This window comes from Urocitellus parryii, chromosome 11, assembly GCF_045843805.1.
Source record: "Urocitellus parryii isolate mUroPar1 chromosome 11, mUroPar1.hap1, whole genome shotgun sequence".
Classification (NCBI taxonomy): Eukaryota; Metazoa; Chordata; class Mammalia; order Rodentia; family Sciuridae; genus Urocitellus; species Urocitellus parryii.
In genome coordinates this window covers 45,153,422-45,167,937 of record NC_135541.1, presented here as the reverse complement: position 1 = coordinate 45,167,937, position 14,516 = coordinate 45,153,422, and the positions used below count along the sequence as shown (strand labels likewise).

Genomic DNA, 14,516 nt, shown 5'->3' with positions numbered 1-14,516 from the left:
GCGCTTGCCTAGCATGTGTGAGGCACTGGGTTCGATTCTCTGCACCACATAAAAATAAATAAAGCTCTAACAACAACTAATAAAATTTTTAAAAAAATATATAGAAGGAAAAAAGATGAATACAACCACTGCCTCTTTTTATAGAGCATTACATGAAATGGAGAAAATAACTGGGAAGAAAATACAAGTTAGATTTTGGTAAATGTTTGAAGAGTTTATGTAAGTGTGGTATTTTTGGCTATAGTCTATAATAAATTTGCATGATGATCTTGGTATTTGTGTTTTACCCTTAAAACTAGTTAAGAATTGGGTTAGTCAATATAGGAGGGAAACAGTATACTAGGAAGCAGTTATTTGGAAAGGACCTGGAAGGTTGGAGAAGTAAATTAGATTCAGAATATGGACAACTATTAATTTGGGGCATTATTGGTTAAGTAAAAATAGAATATGTTCCATAAAATGCCATATTGAAAAAAGTTTTATATAAGTTGGCTCTAACTTTTTATCATACATCAGCATAATAAAAATGTTTTAATGTAATTATAATATTTAGGTAATTATATATTTCCTATAATATTTTAAATTTATAGGCATTAATATGCTGAGATTTTGATTGTTCTTTAAGTGAATCTTCAATGTACTTCCTCCTATTTAAATAAAAAAAATGTATAGAATGTATTTGCTTTTTTTGTTTTAGAACTGTGGCAGCCGAAGTTAGGAAACAGATCTCTGGACAGTACAGTGGTTCTCCTCAACTGCTGAAAAACCTCAACATTGTTGGCAATATATCCCATAACACCACAGTAAGTAGCATGTTTTACAGGTATATTACTGGCGAGACCATGCAAAAGTAGAGGAAAGATAAGAGCCAATAAATTAGTTTCTATCACTGGACTCAAAATTTTACTTGATGCTTTTTTTTTTTTTTTTGGCAGGCTGGCCTGCCTGCCTGCCTGCCTGCCTTTCTTTCTTCCTTTTTTCTTTTATTTTCTTTCTTTCTGCTGGGGATTGAACCCAGGGCCTTGTGCATACTAGGCAAGTATTCTACCACTGAGCTATGTCCTCAGCCCAATAAATACTTTTAGTAGGCTTTGTGTATTTTTTTTTAATGGCTACTATAAAAAATTACCACAAACTGGATGGCTTAAAGTAATAGAAGATTATTCTCTCAGTATTGAAGGACAGAAGTCTGAAGTCAGTATCACTGGACTGAAATCAAGTTTTTTTCAGGTGCACACTTCCCTTCAGAAGTTCTAGAGAGAATCGTTTCCTTGTCTCTTTCAGATTCTGGAGGCTTCTGGCACTCCTTGAGTCTTATGTCTTTAAGGCTAGAGTCTTCAAATTTTTCTCAGATCCATCTTCATTTGGCTTTTTTCACTGTTTATATGACCCAAATCTTCCTCTGTCTTACTATAAGAATACATATGATTCCGTTGGGGGCCCACCCAGATAATCTGTCTTTTACGGTCCTTAATCCATTTGCAGAGACTTTTAAATTTTTTTCATGCAAAGTAGTATATACAGAGTCATGGTTTGGGATGAAGAGAATTTTTGTATCAATATTGTGTTCCAAACTACAGTCTGGTCATGTTTTTATAAGAGCAATCAACATAACAATAAATAAAATAAGAAGACTGTTTAGAAACTTAGCAATAAAAGCTCCAAAGATATAAAAAAAGAATCCTTCCTATGAGTACTTTGAAAACTGTAAAGTTTAACATGACTGTGAATTATTATTACTATTTTTATTTGAGAGTTATGGGCAAAGTCTAAGCAAGAAGGTTAAAGAGGGTATGACCAAAAGCATAAAGGAGTGTAAGACCAATGTTTTGTGGTTTCCTTAGAGCCTCTGGCTGATCATCCTGTTGAAATTATAGAAGGAACTAGATTAAAGCATTTTATATTTAAAAAATGATTTTCCTTTGTGGGAAATTTTAAAATTCTTATTTTTACCTCTTCCTATCTACCCACCTTTCATTCTCACCCTTCTTTATAAAGGTGCCCCTTACTGAAGCAGTGGATCCAGTGGATTTAGAAGATTACCTCATTACTCATCCTTTAGCTGTGGATTCTGGCCCTTTACGGGATTTAATTGAATTTCCTCCAGATGATATTGAAGTTGTTTATAGTCCCAGGGACTGTAGAACCCTTGTTTCAGCTGTACCTGAAGAAAGGTAAGAAGACACCTATTTGGGGTTTTAGTGTAATAGAAAAGGCTCTCTTTCATTATGTTATTTAGATTCTATTTCTTTTGGTAGTTCCACTTTCTATTTTAACAACAAGAAGGACAGCAACCAAATTTATCATTGCTTTCCTAACTAAATTACAAAAAATTTTTCTTTCTTAAAATAGTGAAATGGATCCTCATGTTAGAGATTGTATAAGAAGTTATACAGAAGACTGGGCCATTGTGATCAGAAAGTAAGTTGTATGTTTATTATAATATATAAAAATATTGAGTAGGATTTATAAATGGATTAAGGTAGATTAATAATTATGAGGCTCGAGAATTCATAACAAAATAGTCAGTGAAGCAAAAGAAAATATCTTGTATAAAAATACTTTCTCCTTTGGAATTTTATAATTACTTCTGTTTACTTTCCTCTATTTGGTTTGTGGGAATAGTATTTCTATATTATCATAAAACAATAATAATGGGAGCTGGGGATGTGGCTCAAGCGGTAGCTCGCTCTCCTGGCATGCGAGTGGCGCTGGGTTTGATCCTCAGCACTACATACAAATAAAATAAAGATGTTGTGTCCGCTGAAAACTGAAAAATAAATATTAAAAAATTCTCTCTCTCTTTTTAAAAAAAATAATAATAATGATTTGTAAGTATAATTCTTTTATGAAATCATGAATAGATATTATTAATGAGTAATCTGTTTTTCTTAATAAGATTCCAATTTGGTGAAAGTTTCATAGTTAAGCTTAATGGCCAGTTTTCCAGATTTAGCTATTTGAAAGATCTCTGCTCTTTATAAACTATCTAAATACTTACAGGTCCTTGACATATACATCCACGCAGGTAAATGTTGGTGAAAAAATGCTTTGTTTTACCACATAATTTATTTTTGTAAGGGACTGTGTTCAAAATACCAATTCAAGTTAAGAAACAAAACACAATTAATTTCCCCTTGCCAGTTTGCATAATGAAGCAAGTTCTTCATACTGAATCTTTTTAGCCCTGTTTTATTTTTAAAGGAGTTGTAATAACCAGTAGTAGAGAATTCTGTTATGGCATTAGAGTTTTCACAGATTAAGGAATCTATACCAGAGAGTACTAGCAGAAGTGATGTATCCATTGCATATTTCATCATCATAGCTACTGTCTTATTTCTCTGGGCTTGATATTGTGTATCATTCTGGAGGATACTGGTGACATGCTTTTTAGTTTTAGTGTGACCTAATAAAAGCACTGTCTGCTACCATCTTTATGTAGAAGAACTCTTTCTGTGAACTTAAAACATTGGTTAAAAATTCTAGTAGCCAAATTTTAGACATTACCAAAGAAAACACTTCCTCTGTCAGGTAATTCAAAAGTCTTTATTTCTTTGCATATATGTTGGGAACCTATAATCCAAAGTCTTAATAGGTTAGTTGTAAAATACACTAGTCTCAGAATCATAGCCTCTTCTAATCATAGTGTTGCTAAGGCTGGTTTAAATAAGAGGGTAAGGGAATTAACATTTATGAGGACTTATTATGTGTTGGGTATTTATTAGGCACTTTGTACTTTTCTCCTTTAAAGTTTCAATATATGAGATAGCTCAGGACAGAATGCTCCTTTTGAGCTCAAATGAAGGAAGTGAGAGTAAGTCCTATGGATAGCTGGGAGAAGTGTTTTTAGGCAGAGGGAAAAACCGCACATGAAAACCACATATTGGAAGCATGCTAGAAATATTCAAGGAAGAACAAAGAGGCCATTGTGGCTGGAACAGAAAAATTGAGGGTGAGAATGCTAAGAAATGAGGTCAGAAAAATGGTGTTGTGTGGGGTCGGATTGGTAATCGTGTAGAGCCTCATCATAGCAACTGACTAGAGAACAAGATGATAAAGAAGAGTGTTGATTATGAGTCATTTGTAGCTCTCTTCAATTTCATACTATCCATTTTTTAAGACAGAATGAAAGACTATTTTGATTTATCAAAGCACATTACATATACAACATAACAGATTGAAGTACTTGAAACATTTCGTGAAAGATAAGATTCTCCTGCTGAATAAACCTTTCATATTATTATACTAAGTATCTTTATTTTAGTTCTTCCAGAGAAATGCTTTCTATTATTTTGTGGTTATACTGTGAACATCATGTAACTGCCCTTTTAATAGCTGTGGCAGCAAGGCACGATGTGAATCATATAAAATATGAATTTTTATTATTTCACAAATTAGTTGATAGCAGGAACCATACTATCTGCTGGTAATTATAATTATTTTGTTCCAATTTATGTATTTCCCCAAAACTTTGACTCTATGTAGTTTAGAATCATGAATAAAAATTATTTATCAGTTCTTATTTGATATGCTATGATATTGACAGGAAAGAAATTTACATTAATTTAAGAGTTATTCTGGAGCTGAGGTTGTGGCTCAGTGGTGGTGTGCTTGCCTAGCATGTGTGACGCACTGGGTTCGATTCTCAGCACCATATACAAATAAATAAAAAATAAAGGTCCATCAAAAACTAAGAAATATTGAAAAAGAGTTGTTCTTAGCATGTGCTCTGTGCATATATAATTAATAAATAATATAGATATATAGAGGTGTGCAGATCTTGCTATTTTTCATTTTACAAGTTTGTAGCTTTAGTTCAAATTTTTTTTCTACTTAATGATATATGGCAAAAACCTTATGAATAATTTCAGTGTTTCATATACACATGAAACACTTTTAAAGTTTATATTATTAATAATATAATGTATTTCTTCTTTCCCATTTTATTCTTTAACCTGGCTTCTCAGCTTTTTACTGACCAAGTCTTTAGATTAGAAATACAATTTAAATTGTACTCCTGCTCTTGGGTTGGATTAAAGGAACCTTGACTGGAAATTTTATTGAACTTCTGGTTAAATATTTAAATACTTAAAACTTTTAGAATAGATCTTTATGTGAAGAAATAATGAGAACATTTGGCTTATTACATGATGATGCTGAAAAAGTGAAAAAATAAAAAAAATTGATATTTATTTGTTTTATTTTGAATAGATACCATAAGCTGGGAACAGGATTTAATCCTAATACATTGGATAAACAGAAGGAAAGGCAAAAAGGTTTGCCAAAACAGGTCTTTGAATCTGATGAAGCTCCAGATGGCAGTAACTACCAGGATGAACAAGTAATGATTTTATTCTTAAATAACTGTAAAAAATATTTTAAGATAACTTTTTAATTAATGTATTATATTTAACATTTCGTATGACAGGATGATCTTAAAAGACGTTCAATGTCAATAGATGATACTCCAAGGGGTAGCTGGGCTTGCAGTATCTTTGACTTGAAAAATTCGCTTCCTGATGCATTGCTTCCTAATTTACTTGATCGAACTCCAAATGAAGAAATAGACCGCCAGAATGATGACCAAAGGAAATCAAACCGTCACAAAGAACTCTTTGGTTTGCATCCGTCACCAGATGAGGTATAGATGTTTACATACGAAGAAGAAAATGAGTATTAAAATAGACATTTTTGGAGTAGGATTTATAAGTAGAATTACAATAATGTAGAAAATAAAACCTAGAAACCCACATATGATTTTTATAAATGAAATATACTTTTATACTACTGAATTTGTGTGTGTGTGTGTGTGTGTGTGTGTGTTTAATGCTGGTGCTAGAAATTGAAACCAGGGTCTAGCACATGCAAGGCAGATGCTCTACCACTGAGCTACATACACCTGCAGTGGTGAAAATTCTCAATGAGTAATTTCTTTGAAACGAGCACACAATCCAAAGACTTCTGTTTATGGACAAAGAAGTTATTCTTTACTATGTTAAATTTTGAAGACTAAAAGTATTAGATTAGTAAAATAAGTTTTTTAAAAAATAAATTGCAAGGGGTTGAAATATGATAAAGATGTTATTTTTGTGTTGCATGTCACTTTATAGGAAGAACCAATAGAACGACTTAGTATTCCTGATGTACCCAAAGAACATTTTGGTCAAAGACTTCTTGTGAAATGTTTATCACTTAAGTGAGTATTAATTTCTTTTATATATAGCTTTCTGGGGCAATATTTTGATATTTTGGCTACTAGTATAACAAAATCTTAATAGATTTTATACATGTATGTATGTCCTTTTGAGAAGTATTGTCCTATACATAATTTTAAATGCTGTTCAGCCTTCATGCTTATATCTGAAGTTAAGCTTTAGAGCATTTTTGGTTCCGAGGTGAAGGTAACTCTTAGCCTTAGTTGTACAATTAGTCTTAAGATTAGAAAAACATTCACTGAAATATTATTTGACACTGTTCTTGATTGAGAAGTACAAAGACAAGCTATTTTTTTTTCATTAAAGAGTTAATTTTATATTTGTTACATGCTAGGCTTTGTTTTTTGAAGACTTGGAAGTATGTATATATGTGTGTGTATGTATTTGGAAATATATATATTTTTTACTTATTTAATTTATTCTAATTAGGAATTATATATTTTTAACTTTAGAAAAATTTTGTGACTTCTGACATCATTGAGGTGACATTTTATATTCATATTCTGCTTTACAAATATTTTATTTCATGCTGTCTTCAGAGTAATTCTGTAAGATATTATTTTCTTCATTTTACAAATGAGGAATTCTGGATTCAAAGGAATTAGCAGAAGTTCATTGGCATGATCAATATTGGGCAATCTGGAAAACAAACTCCATATTCTTTTCATTAAAACATATTCATATTATAAATTAAATGCGAGTTCTGACTTCAGGAAAAAAGTTTAAATTAATTCATAGAGATCTCTAAAAGCAGCAATTTATAGTGAAAGACAACTTTTGTGTGTAATTCTGGCAACTTTCTTTCCTTAAAATCTAAGTCTTCATATATTTAGTTAAATTATCCAGAAACCTGTAAGATTAAGTATGTTGAGTGTTTTGAATATCTGGACGCCTAACTGTATCAAATTTATAATCTTTTTTTAACAGCTCTTCTGTAGTATACTTTATGTATCACAAAATCTACCCTGTTAAGGTGTACATATCAGTAGTGTATACTCATAGTATTGTGCAACTGTCACTATTGTCTAATTCTAGTATATATCCATCACCCCAAAGAAACTCCATACCTTTATTAATCAGCTTGGGCTGCTATATGAATACCATAAACTGGGTAGCTTATCCAGCAGAAATTTATTGTCACAGTTCTGGAGACTGGAATATCTACCTTATAGAATTACTCCGAAGACAGCATGAAATAAAATAAGAGAAAGCACTTTGTAAAGCAGAATATGAATGTAAGATGTCACCTTAATGATGTCAGAAGTCACATAACTTTTTTAAAGAAGGGGGTTGGTTTTCAGTGAGGCCTTGCTTTCTAGCTTGCATATAGCTGCCTTTTTTCTCCCTGTGTCTTCACATGCCTTTCTGTCCTTTATGCACAGAAAGAGAGGTCTCTGTTGTTTCCTTCTTTTATAAGGACACCAGTTCCATGGGATTAGTGTACAATCTTAGGATTTCATTTAATGTAAATTACTTCCTTAAAGGCCTTATCCTCACCTACAGTTACTTTGGTGTTAAGGCTTTAACATAAGTTCTAGGGAGATTAATAATGTCACCCCTGTGCCCTCTTCCCCTTAGCCTCTGCCAGTCATTAAGTTGCTTTTTGTTTCTATGAGTTCACCTATGTAGGTGATATTTCGTGTAAATAGAAGTATACAATATATGGCTTTTTGTGTATAGACTTTGTGTAAAGGTTTCTTCACATAGCATACTGTTTTTATGGTTCATCCATGTTGTAGCATGATCAGTAATTCATTCCTTTGTAGTGCTGAACAGTATTCTACTGCATGGATATACCTCATTTTGTTTATCTGTTCAACAGTTTGGAGGTGTTTCCACTTAAAAAAAAAAAAAGCAGCTTTATTGAGATACAATCCCCTATTAAGTAGTTTACCCAGTATTTGCTCAGTATACAGGGCACTAGTATATTCACCTCATTCATTAACTATACAAGTCAATGTGTTTTGTTATGTTCACAGGTCTGTGTAACTTATCACAAGAAACTTAAGAATACATTCATCACTCTGTGTGTGTGTGTGTGTGTGTGTGTGTGTTTGTGTGTGTGTGTTTGTTTGTGTGTGTGTTGTTGTATGTGACAAAATAAACTTGACCACTACCTCTCTCCATTTCCAAAAAGTTATTTACAGATTGAGATTCTAAATATGAAAGGCAAACAGTAAACTTTCTAGAAAAACATACAAGGGTAGCTTCATGAAAAGAAGGAATTCTTTAATATGATGTAGAAAGCACTACCCTTGGAGGAAAACATTGATACTTTTTACTTCATTAAAGCTGATTTTGTTCATCAAAAGGCACAAAAGTGAAGACAAGCCATAGAGAAGGGAAAAAATATTTCCATACACACTTTGGACAGTGTGCTGATATTCAGAATACACAAAGAACTACCCATTGCTGAGGAGAAAGTTATATAATAAATAGAAAAATGTATCAAAAGAAGGTGTCTGGGCTGGCATTGTAGCTCAGTGTTACAGTGCTTGCCTAGCATGTGTGAGGCACTAGATTCGATTCTCAACACCACATACAAATAAGTAAATAAAAATAAAAGGTCCATTGACAACTAAAAAAAATATTAAAAAAAAAGAAAGTATCTGAATGGTCAGTAAATATGTGAAAAGACGTAGGAAAATATCTAGTGCAGTACTACTTGCTTGCTGCAGTAACAGTATCAAGTGTAGAGGATGTAGAGAACATTTTATAGAGACTGATACACACATGGACAGGATCATCAGGTTTCCTTTTCTTTCTTTTTTTTAAAAAAAATTATTATTATTATTATTATTATTATTATTATTATTATTATTATTTTGTAGTATTGAGATTGCTGAGCAACATCTCCAGTCCTTTTTATATTTTTATTTTGAGAGGGCATCTTGCAGATTTGCTGAGGCTGACTTACTGGCACTCATCCTGCCTCCACCTCCTAAATAGCTGAGATTATAGGCATGTGCCCCCACATCTGCCTAAGGTCCCTTTGCTTTTAGTTTCTGGTTGAGTTTTACTAAGAGAGACATTAAGAGGAAGTTGGAGGGTGGAAGAGAGTAGATCATGTGAGGTATTAATTCCTCTTACTCTCTTCTTCTGAGTCACTTTGACTTGTTTCTTCCTTCTCCTCATAGTTTCTGTGAAGGGCCCTGGATTCTACTATTTTTTTTTTTTTGGTTACTTCTTCCATGTTCTTTTTCAGCCCTGAGTTGATGATGATTCCCACTGTTGCTAGCCCCAGGGAGTGGCACTCTGCATTGTTTTTCCCTAGATTTATCCAAACCTTTTTAAATGGCTCTTTATTAAACTCAGCCCTATGTGAATATGTTGTCTGTCTCCTATAAGGACCTCAACTGATACTCTTGTAATTCAAAAACAGTGTAATGCAGAGTTATTTCAACTTCAGCACTATTGACATTTTTGTCTAGATAGTTCTTTGTTGTCAGCATCAACTCTGTATAATGTAGACTGTTTAGTCACATACCTAGGCTTCTACTTGCTAAATGCCAGTAATAACTGCTGCTGTAGTTGTGATAACAAAAAATGTCTACAGCCATTGCCAGACGTCCCTTGGTGTCAAATTTGTCCTTTGATGAGAACTATTGCTCTAGTTTAATTAACCTCACATTACATATTATTTCAATTAATAAGTATTTATTCAGTATTTACTTTGTGTAGGCAGTTGTTCTTGGAAATGAATTAAACATCTCAAGCATACAGTTAAAATAAATTTTGACATAGATATAAAATAGGAATTATTATACCAGCATTGAAAATAAGATTAATGTTACTGACATGGAAATTTGCCTAAGTGAAGTAAGCCAATCCCCAAAAAACAAAGGCTGAATGTACTCTATGATAAGTGGGTGATGATCCATAATGGTAGGAGGGGCATGGGAAAAATGAATGAACTTTGGGCAAAGGGGTGGGAAGGTTTGGGGGACGGGGGCAGGAAAGATGGTGGAATGAGATGGACACCATTACCCTAGGTACATGTATGACTGCACATATGGTGCGATGCTACATCATGTACAGCCATAGAAATGGAAAATTGTGCTGCAATTGTGTACAGTGGATCAGAATGCATTCTGCTGTCATATATACTTCATTAAAATTAATTAATTTAAAAAATGTTAGGTTAAAAAAATCAAACTACTAAATATTATTTATACTCTGACACTCTTTGTTTAAGAAAGGTCTGGATGGATTAGGTACTAAACCACTAATTATGGCTCTTTCCACATTGTGGAATTTTGGATGCTTTTGTTTTACTCTGAATGTTTTTAAGTATTTTTAAAGTGTTTTGTATTCAATACATGATTCATAACCTGAAAGAGAAACATTAGGTGTTTAGTTTTAAATCTTTTGAAAACTGACCATATATACTTATATTTTAATTTATATGTTTGTATGTAAACCAAATTACAGGTTAGAAAGTGATTATTGACACAAAATGGACATAACATACCATGAGGCTTTTAGGAAGTTTGAGATATTAAGGAGAATTACATAGAGTAAGTAATGATTGATTTAGGCTGTGAAAGATAAGTATGGAAAAGTATATTTTAGGAAGAAGGTGTAGTGTAGGCATAGGTACAAATATAGTAATGTGCAATGTATTAAGGTAATTTAGTTTTGGAATCAAAATTTCTCTGTAGCTATGTCTCCTATATGTATTTTAAAGTTATTTTATCCTTTTTCTTCATGAAGATTTGAGATTGAAATTGAACCCATTTTTGCAAGTTTGGCTTTATATGATGTCAAGGAAAAGAAAAAGGTAAGATTATATAAATTTGACTGTAGCCATAATCATAGGTTTCAAAAACCTATATTTAAGTTTTTTTAGAAGGTGAATAAAGTAAGTTTTAAAAAATTATTAACATGTGTCTTTTGAAAAAGGGAATAGAAACTTATCAAGACTACTTAAATATTTTCTTTAAAAAAATTTTTTTTGTAGTTGTACATGGGCAGAATGCCTTTATTTTATTTGTTTATTTTTATGTGGTGCTAAGGATTGAACTCCAGCTCCAGCCTGGGTCTCACTAATTCTTCAGACTGGCCTCAATCTTGCCGTCTTCCTGCCTTAGCCATCCAGGCAACTGGGATTACGAGCATGCACACCACGCTCAGCGGCATTTCCTAATTTAGTATTATAAGCATAATATATAGTAGAAATCTTAAGAGCTGAGGCTCTGACTTCTTCTGTGAACATATGACATAATGATTTTTTAAGCAGAACTCTGCTTCAGTAACTTGTATCTCAATCAAAACTGCTGATACATTTTTCATGTTGTTTTTAAAAACCCAGTTTGAAGTCATTCCTCTCAGTGATAATTTCCTTGGATGTTTTATTAGAGGTTATATTTTTAATCCAAAGAGTTTGTAGTAGGATTCTTTGGAATTATAGAATTTTTAAAATATTTATTCTATTTTCCCAAAATTTTCCATTTCTTTTGCTTTGATTTAATGTAAAGATTGGTCTCAATAACATAAGATAAACTGCAAATTAGAGTATAATGTCCTGATTAATGTCTGAAATATTTTAAAACTCAGTATGTATGATTATTGTGAGTTTTTAAAAAACATACAGCTTTAAAATTTTAATATGTGAATATATTTTTTAGATTTCAGAAAACTTTTATTTTGACCTTAATTCTGAGCAGATGAAAGGATTGTTACGTCCGCATGTACCACCTGCTGCCATCACCACTCTGGCACGATCAGCTATTTTTTCTATAACTTATCCCTCCCAAGATGTTTTTCTTGTAATAAAGGTAAGAATGATGTTAAATATATTTGTTTATTATATAATGTTTGTATACTTTTCTTTTTATCAATACTGCTAACTCTTTAAGGGCAGAGATTTGACTTTTACTTATTAGTTCTTTTCCCTTTTGATATTCTGTAACACAATGTGGATATACACTATAGGTGCTATCTTTCTTTTCTTTTTTTTTGATACCAAACATTGAACCCCACTGAGTCACATCCCAGTTGTTTTTAAAATTTTATTTAGAGACAGGGTCTTGCTGAGTTGCTTAGGGCCTCTCTAATTTGCTGAGACTGGCTTTGAACTAGTGATCCTCTTGCCTCAGTCTGCTGAGCCGCTGCAATTATAGGCATGGGCCACTGTGCTTGGTTTATCTAGATTTTCTTGAATGGAGACCTGTTTTAGGGTTCTCTGACAAATGGAACTAGATACATTTTAAGGAATTGTCTCATGCCATCATGGGGGTTGATAAGATTATGATTAATATGGCAGGTGGGCAAACTGAAAATTCAGGTAAAAGTTGAGTTGATTTTCAACTCAAAATGCATCAAAGACCTAGGAAATAGGCCAGAAACTATGCAATTTCTAGAAAAAACAAAACAAAACTAGGGCCAACACTACAGCATATAGGCACAGGCATTATCTTTCTCAGTAGGACCCCTTAAACCTCAGGAAATAATGTCAAGAATTTATAAATGGGATGCTGTCAAATTAAAAAGCTTCTGTGTAGCAAAGGAAACAATTAGGAATATGAAGAGAGAAACTATAGAATGGGAGAAAATCTTAGCTAACTACTCTTCTGACAGCGGATTGATATCCAGAATATATAAAAAACTCAAAAATTTTATACCAAAAAATCAAATAATCCAATAAATATATGAAGAAATGTTCAACATCATTAGCAATTAAGGAAATGCAAATCAAAACTACACTGAGATTTCATCTTTTGCAAATCAGAATGACAGTCATTAAGAATCCAAACAATAGCTGGATGCAGTGGCTCACGCCTATAATCTCAGCAACTCTGGAGGCTGAGGCAGGAGGATCATGGGTTTGAAGCCAGTCTCAGGAATTTAGCAAGACTGTAAGTGACCCAGTGAGACGCTGTCTCAAAATAAAAAATAAAATAAAAGGACTGGGAATGGGACTCAGTGATTACGTGCTCCTGGGTTCAGTCCCTGGTACCTCCCCCCACCCCCCAAAAAAATAATAAATCCAAATACTAATAAATGTTCTAGAGGATGTGAAGATAAAGAAACATTTCTACACTATTGGTGGGATTGTAAATTAGTATAGTCACTATGGGAATCAATGTGGAGGTTACTTAAAAGATTAGTCATGGAACCACCATATGACCCAGCTATGCCACTTGTTGGTATTTATCCTAAAGAATTAAAGTCGTTAGGGAGGAAAAGGGGAAATACTGGGGACTGAATTAGAAAAAATTATATTCTATACCCTTATAATTATGTCAAAATGAATCCCAATATATATAATTAAAAAGAATCAACAAAAAGGGGAAAAAAGAATTAAAGTCATCAAATTATAGTGATACCCACGCATACCCATGTATTTAAAAAAATTTTTTTTCCAGTTGTAGTTGGACACAATACCTTTGTTTAATGTATTTATTTTTATATGGTGCCTAGAATCAAACCCAGTGCCTCACACATGCTAGCGAGCACTGTACTGCTAAGCCACGACCCATCCCTCATACCCATGTTTATAGCATCACAATTCACAATAGCCAAACTATGGAACCAGCCTAGGTGTCCATCAGTGGATGCATGGTTAAAGAAAATGTGGTGTGTATATACACAATGGAGTTTTATTCAGCCATAAAGAAGAATGAAATTATGTCATTTTCAGGAAAATGGATGCAACTTGAGACCATTCTGTTAAGTGAAATAAGCCAAACTCAGAAGGTCAGGGGTTGTAGGGAGGAAAAAAGGAAAGGAAAAGTGTGTGTGTGTGTGTGTGTGTGTGTCGGGGTGGGCTCAGTTCTAGTGAAAATCAAAGGGAGATTAGAAGAGGAAAGGGATCAGTGGGTGAGGTGGGTGAAGAGTGTTGGAGACATATTGGCTAAATTATATTGTTATATTGTGTGCATGTATGAATACATAGTAACAAATGCTATCATTATGTACAACTATAATGCACCAATTAAAACTGTGAAAAGAGAGGCAAAATGGAGTAGATTTGATTTTATAGTCTTGAGTCCAAAGTCCACAGGAAAGCATACTGGAAACTCAGGCAGGGTTTCCAGTTTTAAAGAGAATTTCTTATTTGGGAAAACTCTCTTTGCTTGTAAGCCCTTCAACTGCTTAGATGAGACCATCCACATAATAAACTGTTTTACTTTCAGTCTCCTGCTTTAAATGTTAATCAACTTCTTAAAAAAAGTCTTCATAGCAACATTTAGATTGTGTTTGACCCAACAACTGAACGTCATACCTTAGCCAAATTGGCACATAAAATTAACCATCACAAGAGCCATACTATAGTTTTGTCAGTTTCTAAATCATATT

At 33.0% G+C, this 14,516-nt stretch overlaps 1 protein-coding gene across 1 annotated transcript in view; it reads left to right on the top strand.

Moving 5' to 3' along the window:
* Positions 1-14,516, top strand: part of Dock7 (dedicator of cytokinesis 7) — a 190,562-nt gene that overhangs the window by 18,667 nt on the left and 157,379 nt on the right. The window contains exons 2-9 of the mRNA XM_026408729.2: positions 698-803; positions 1,999-2,174; positions 2,353-2,421; positions 5,212-5,341; positions 5,429-5,641; positions 6,111-6,196; positions 10,929-10,995; positions 11,843-11,992. Of these exons, the coding sequence (XP_026264514.1) occupies positions 698-803; positions 1,999-2,174; positions 2,353-2,421; positions 5,212-5,341; positions 5,429-5,641; positions 6,111-6,196; positions 10,929-10,995; positions 11,843-11,992 (997 nt within the window). The remainder of the gene's footprint in view (positions 1-697; positions 804-1,998; positions 2,175-2,352; positions 2,422-5,211; positions 5,342-5,428; positions 5,642-6,110; positions 6,197-10,928; positions 10,996-11,842; positions 11,993-14,516) is intronic.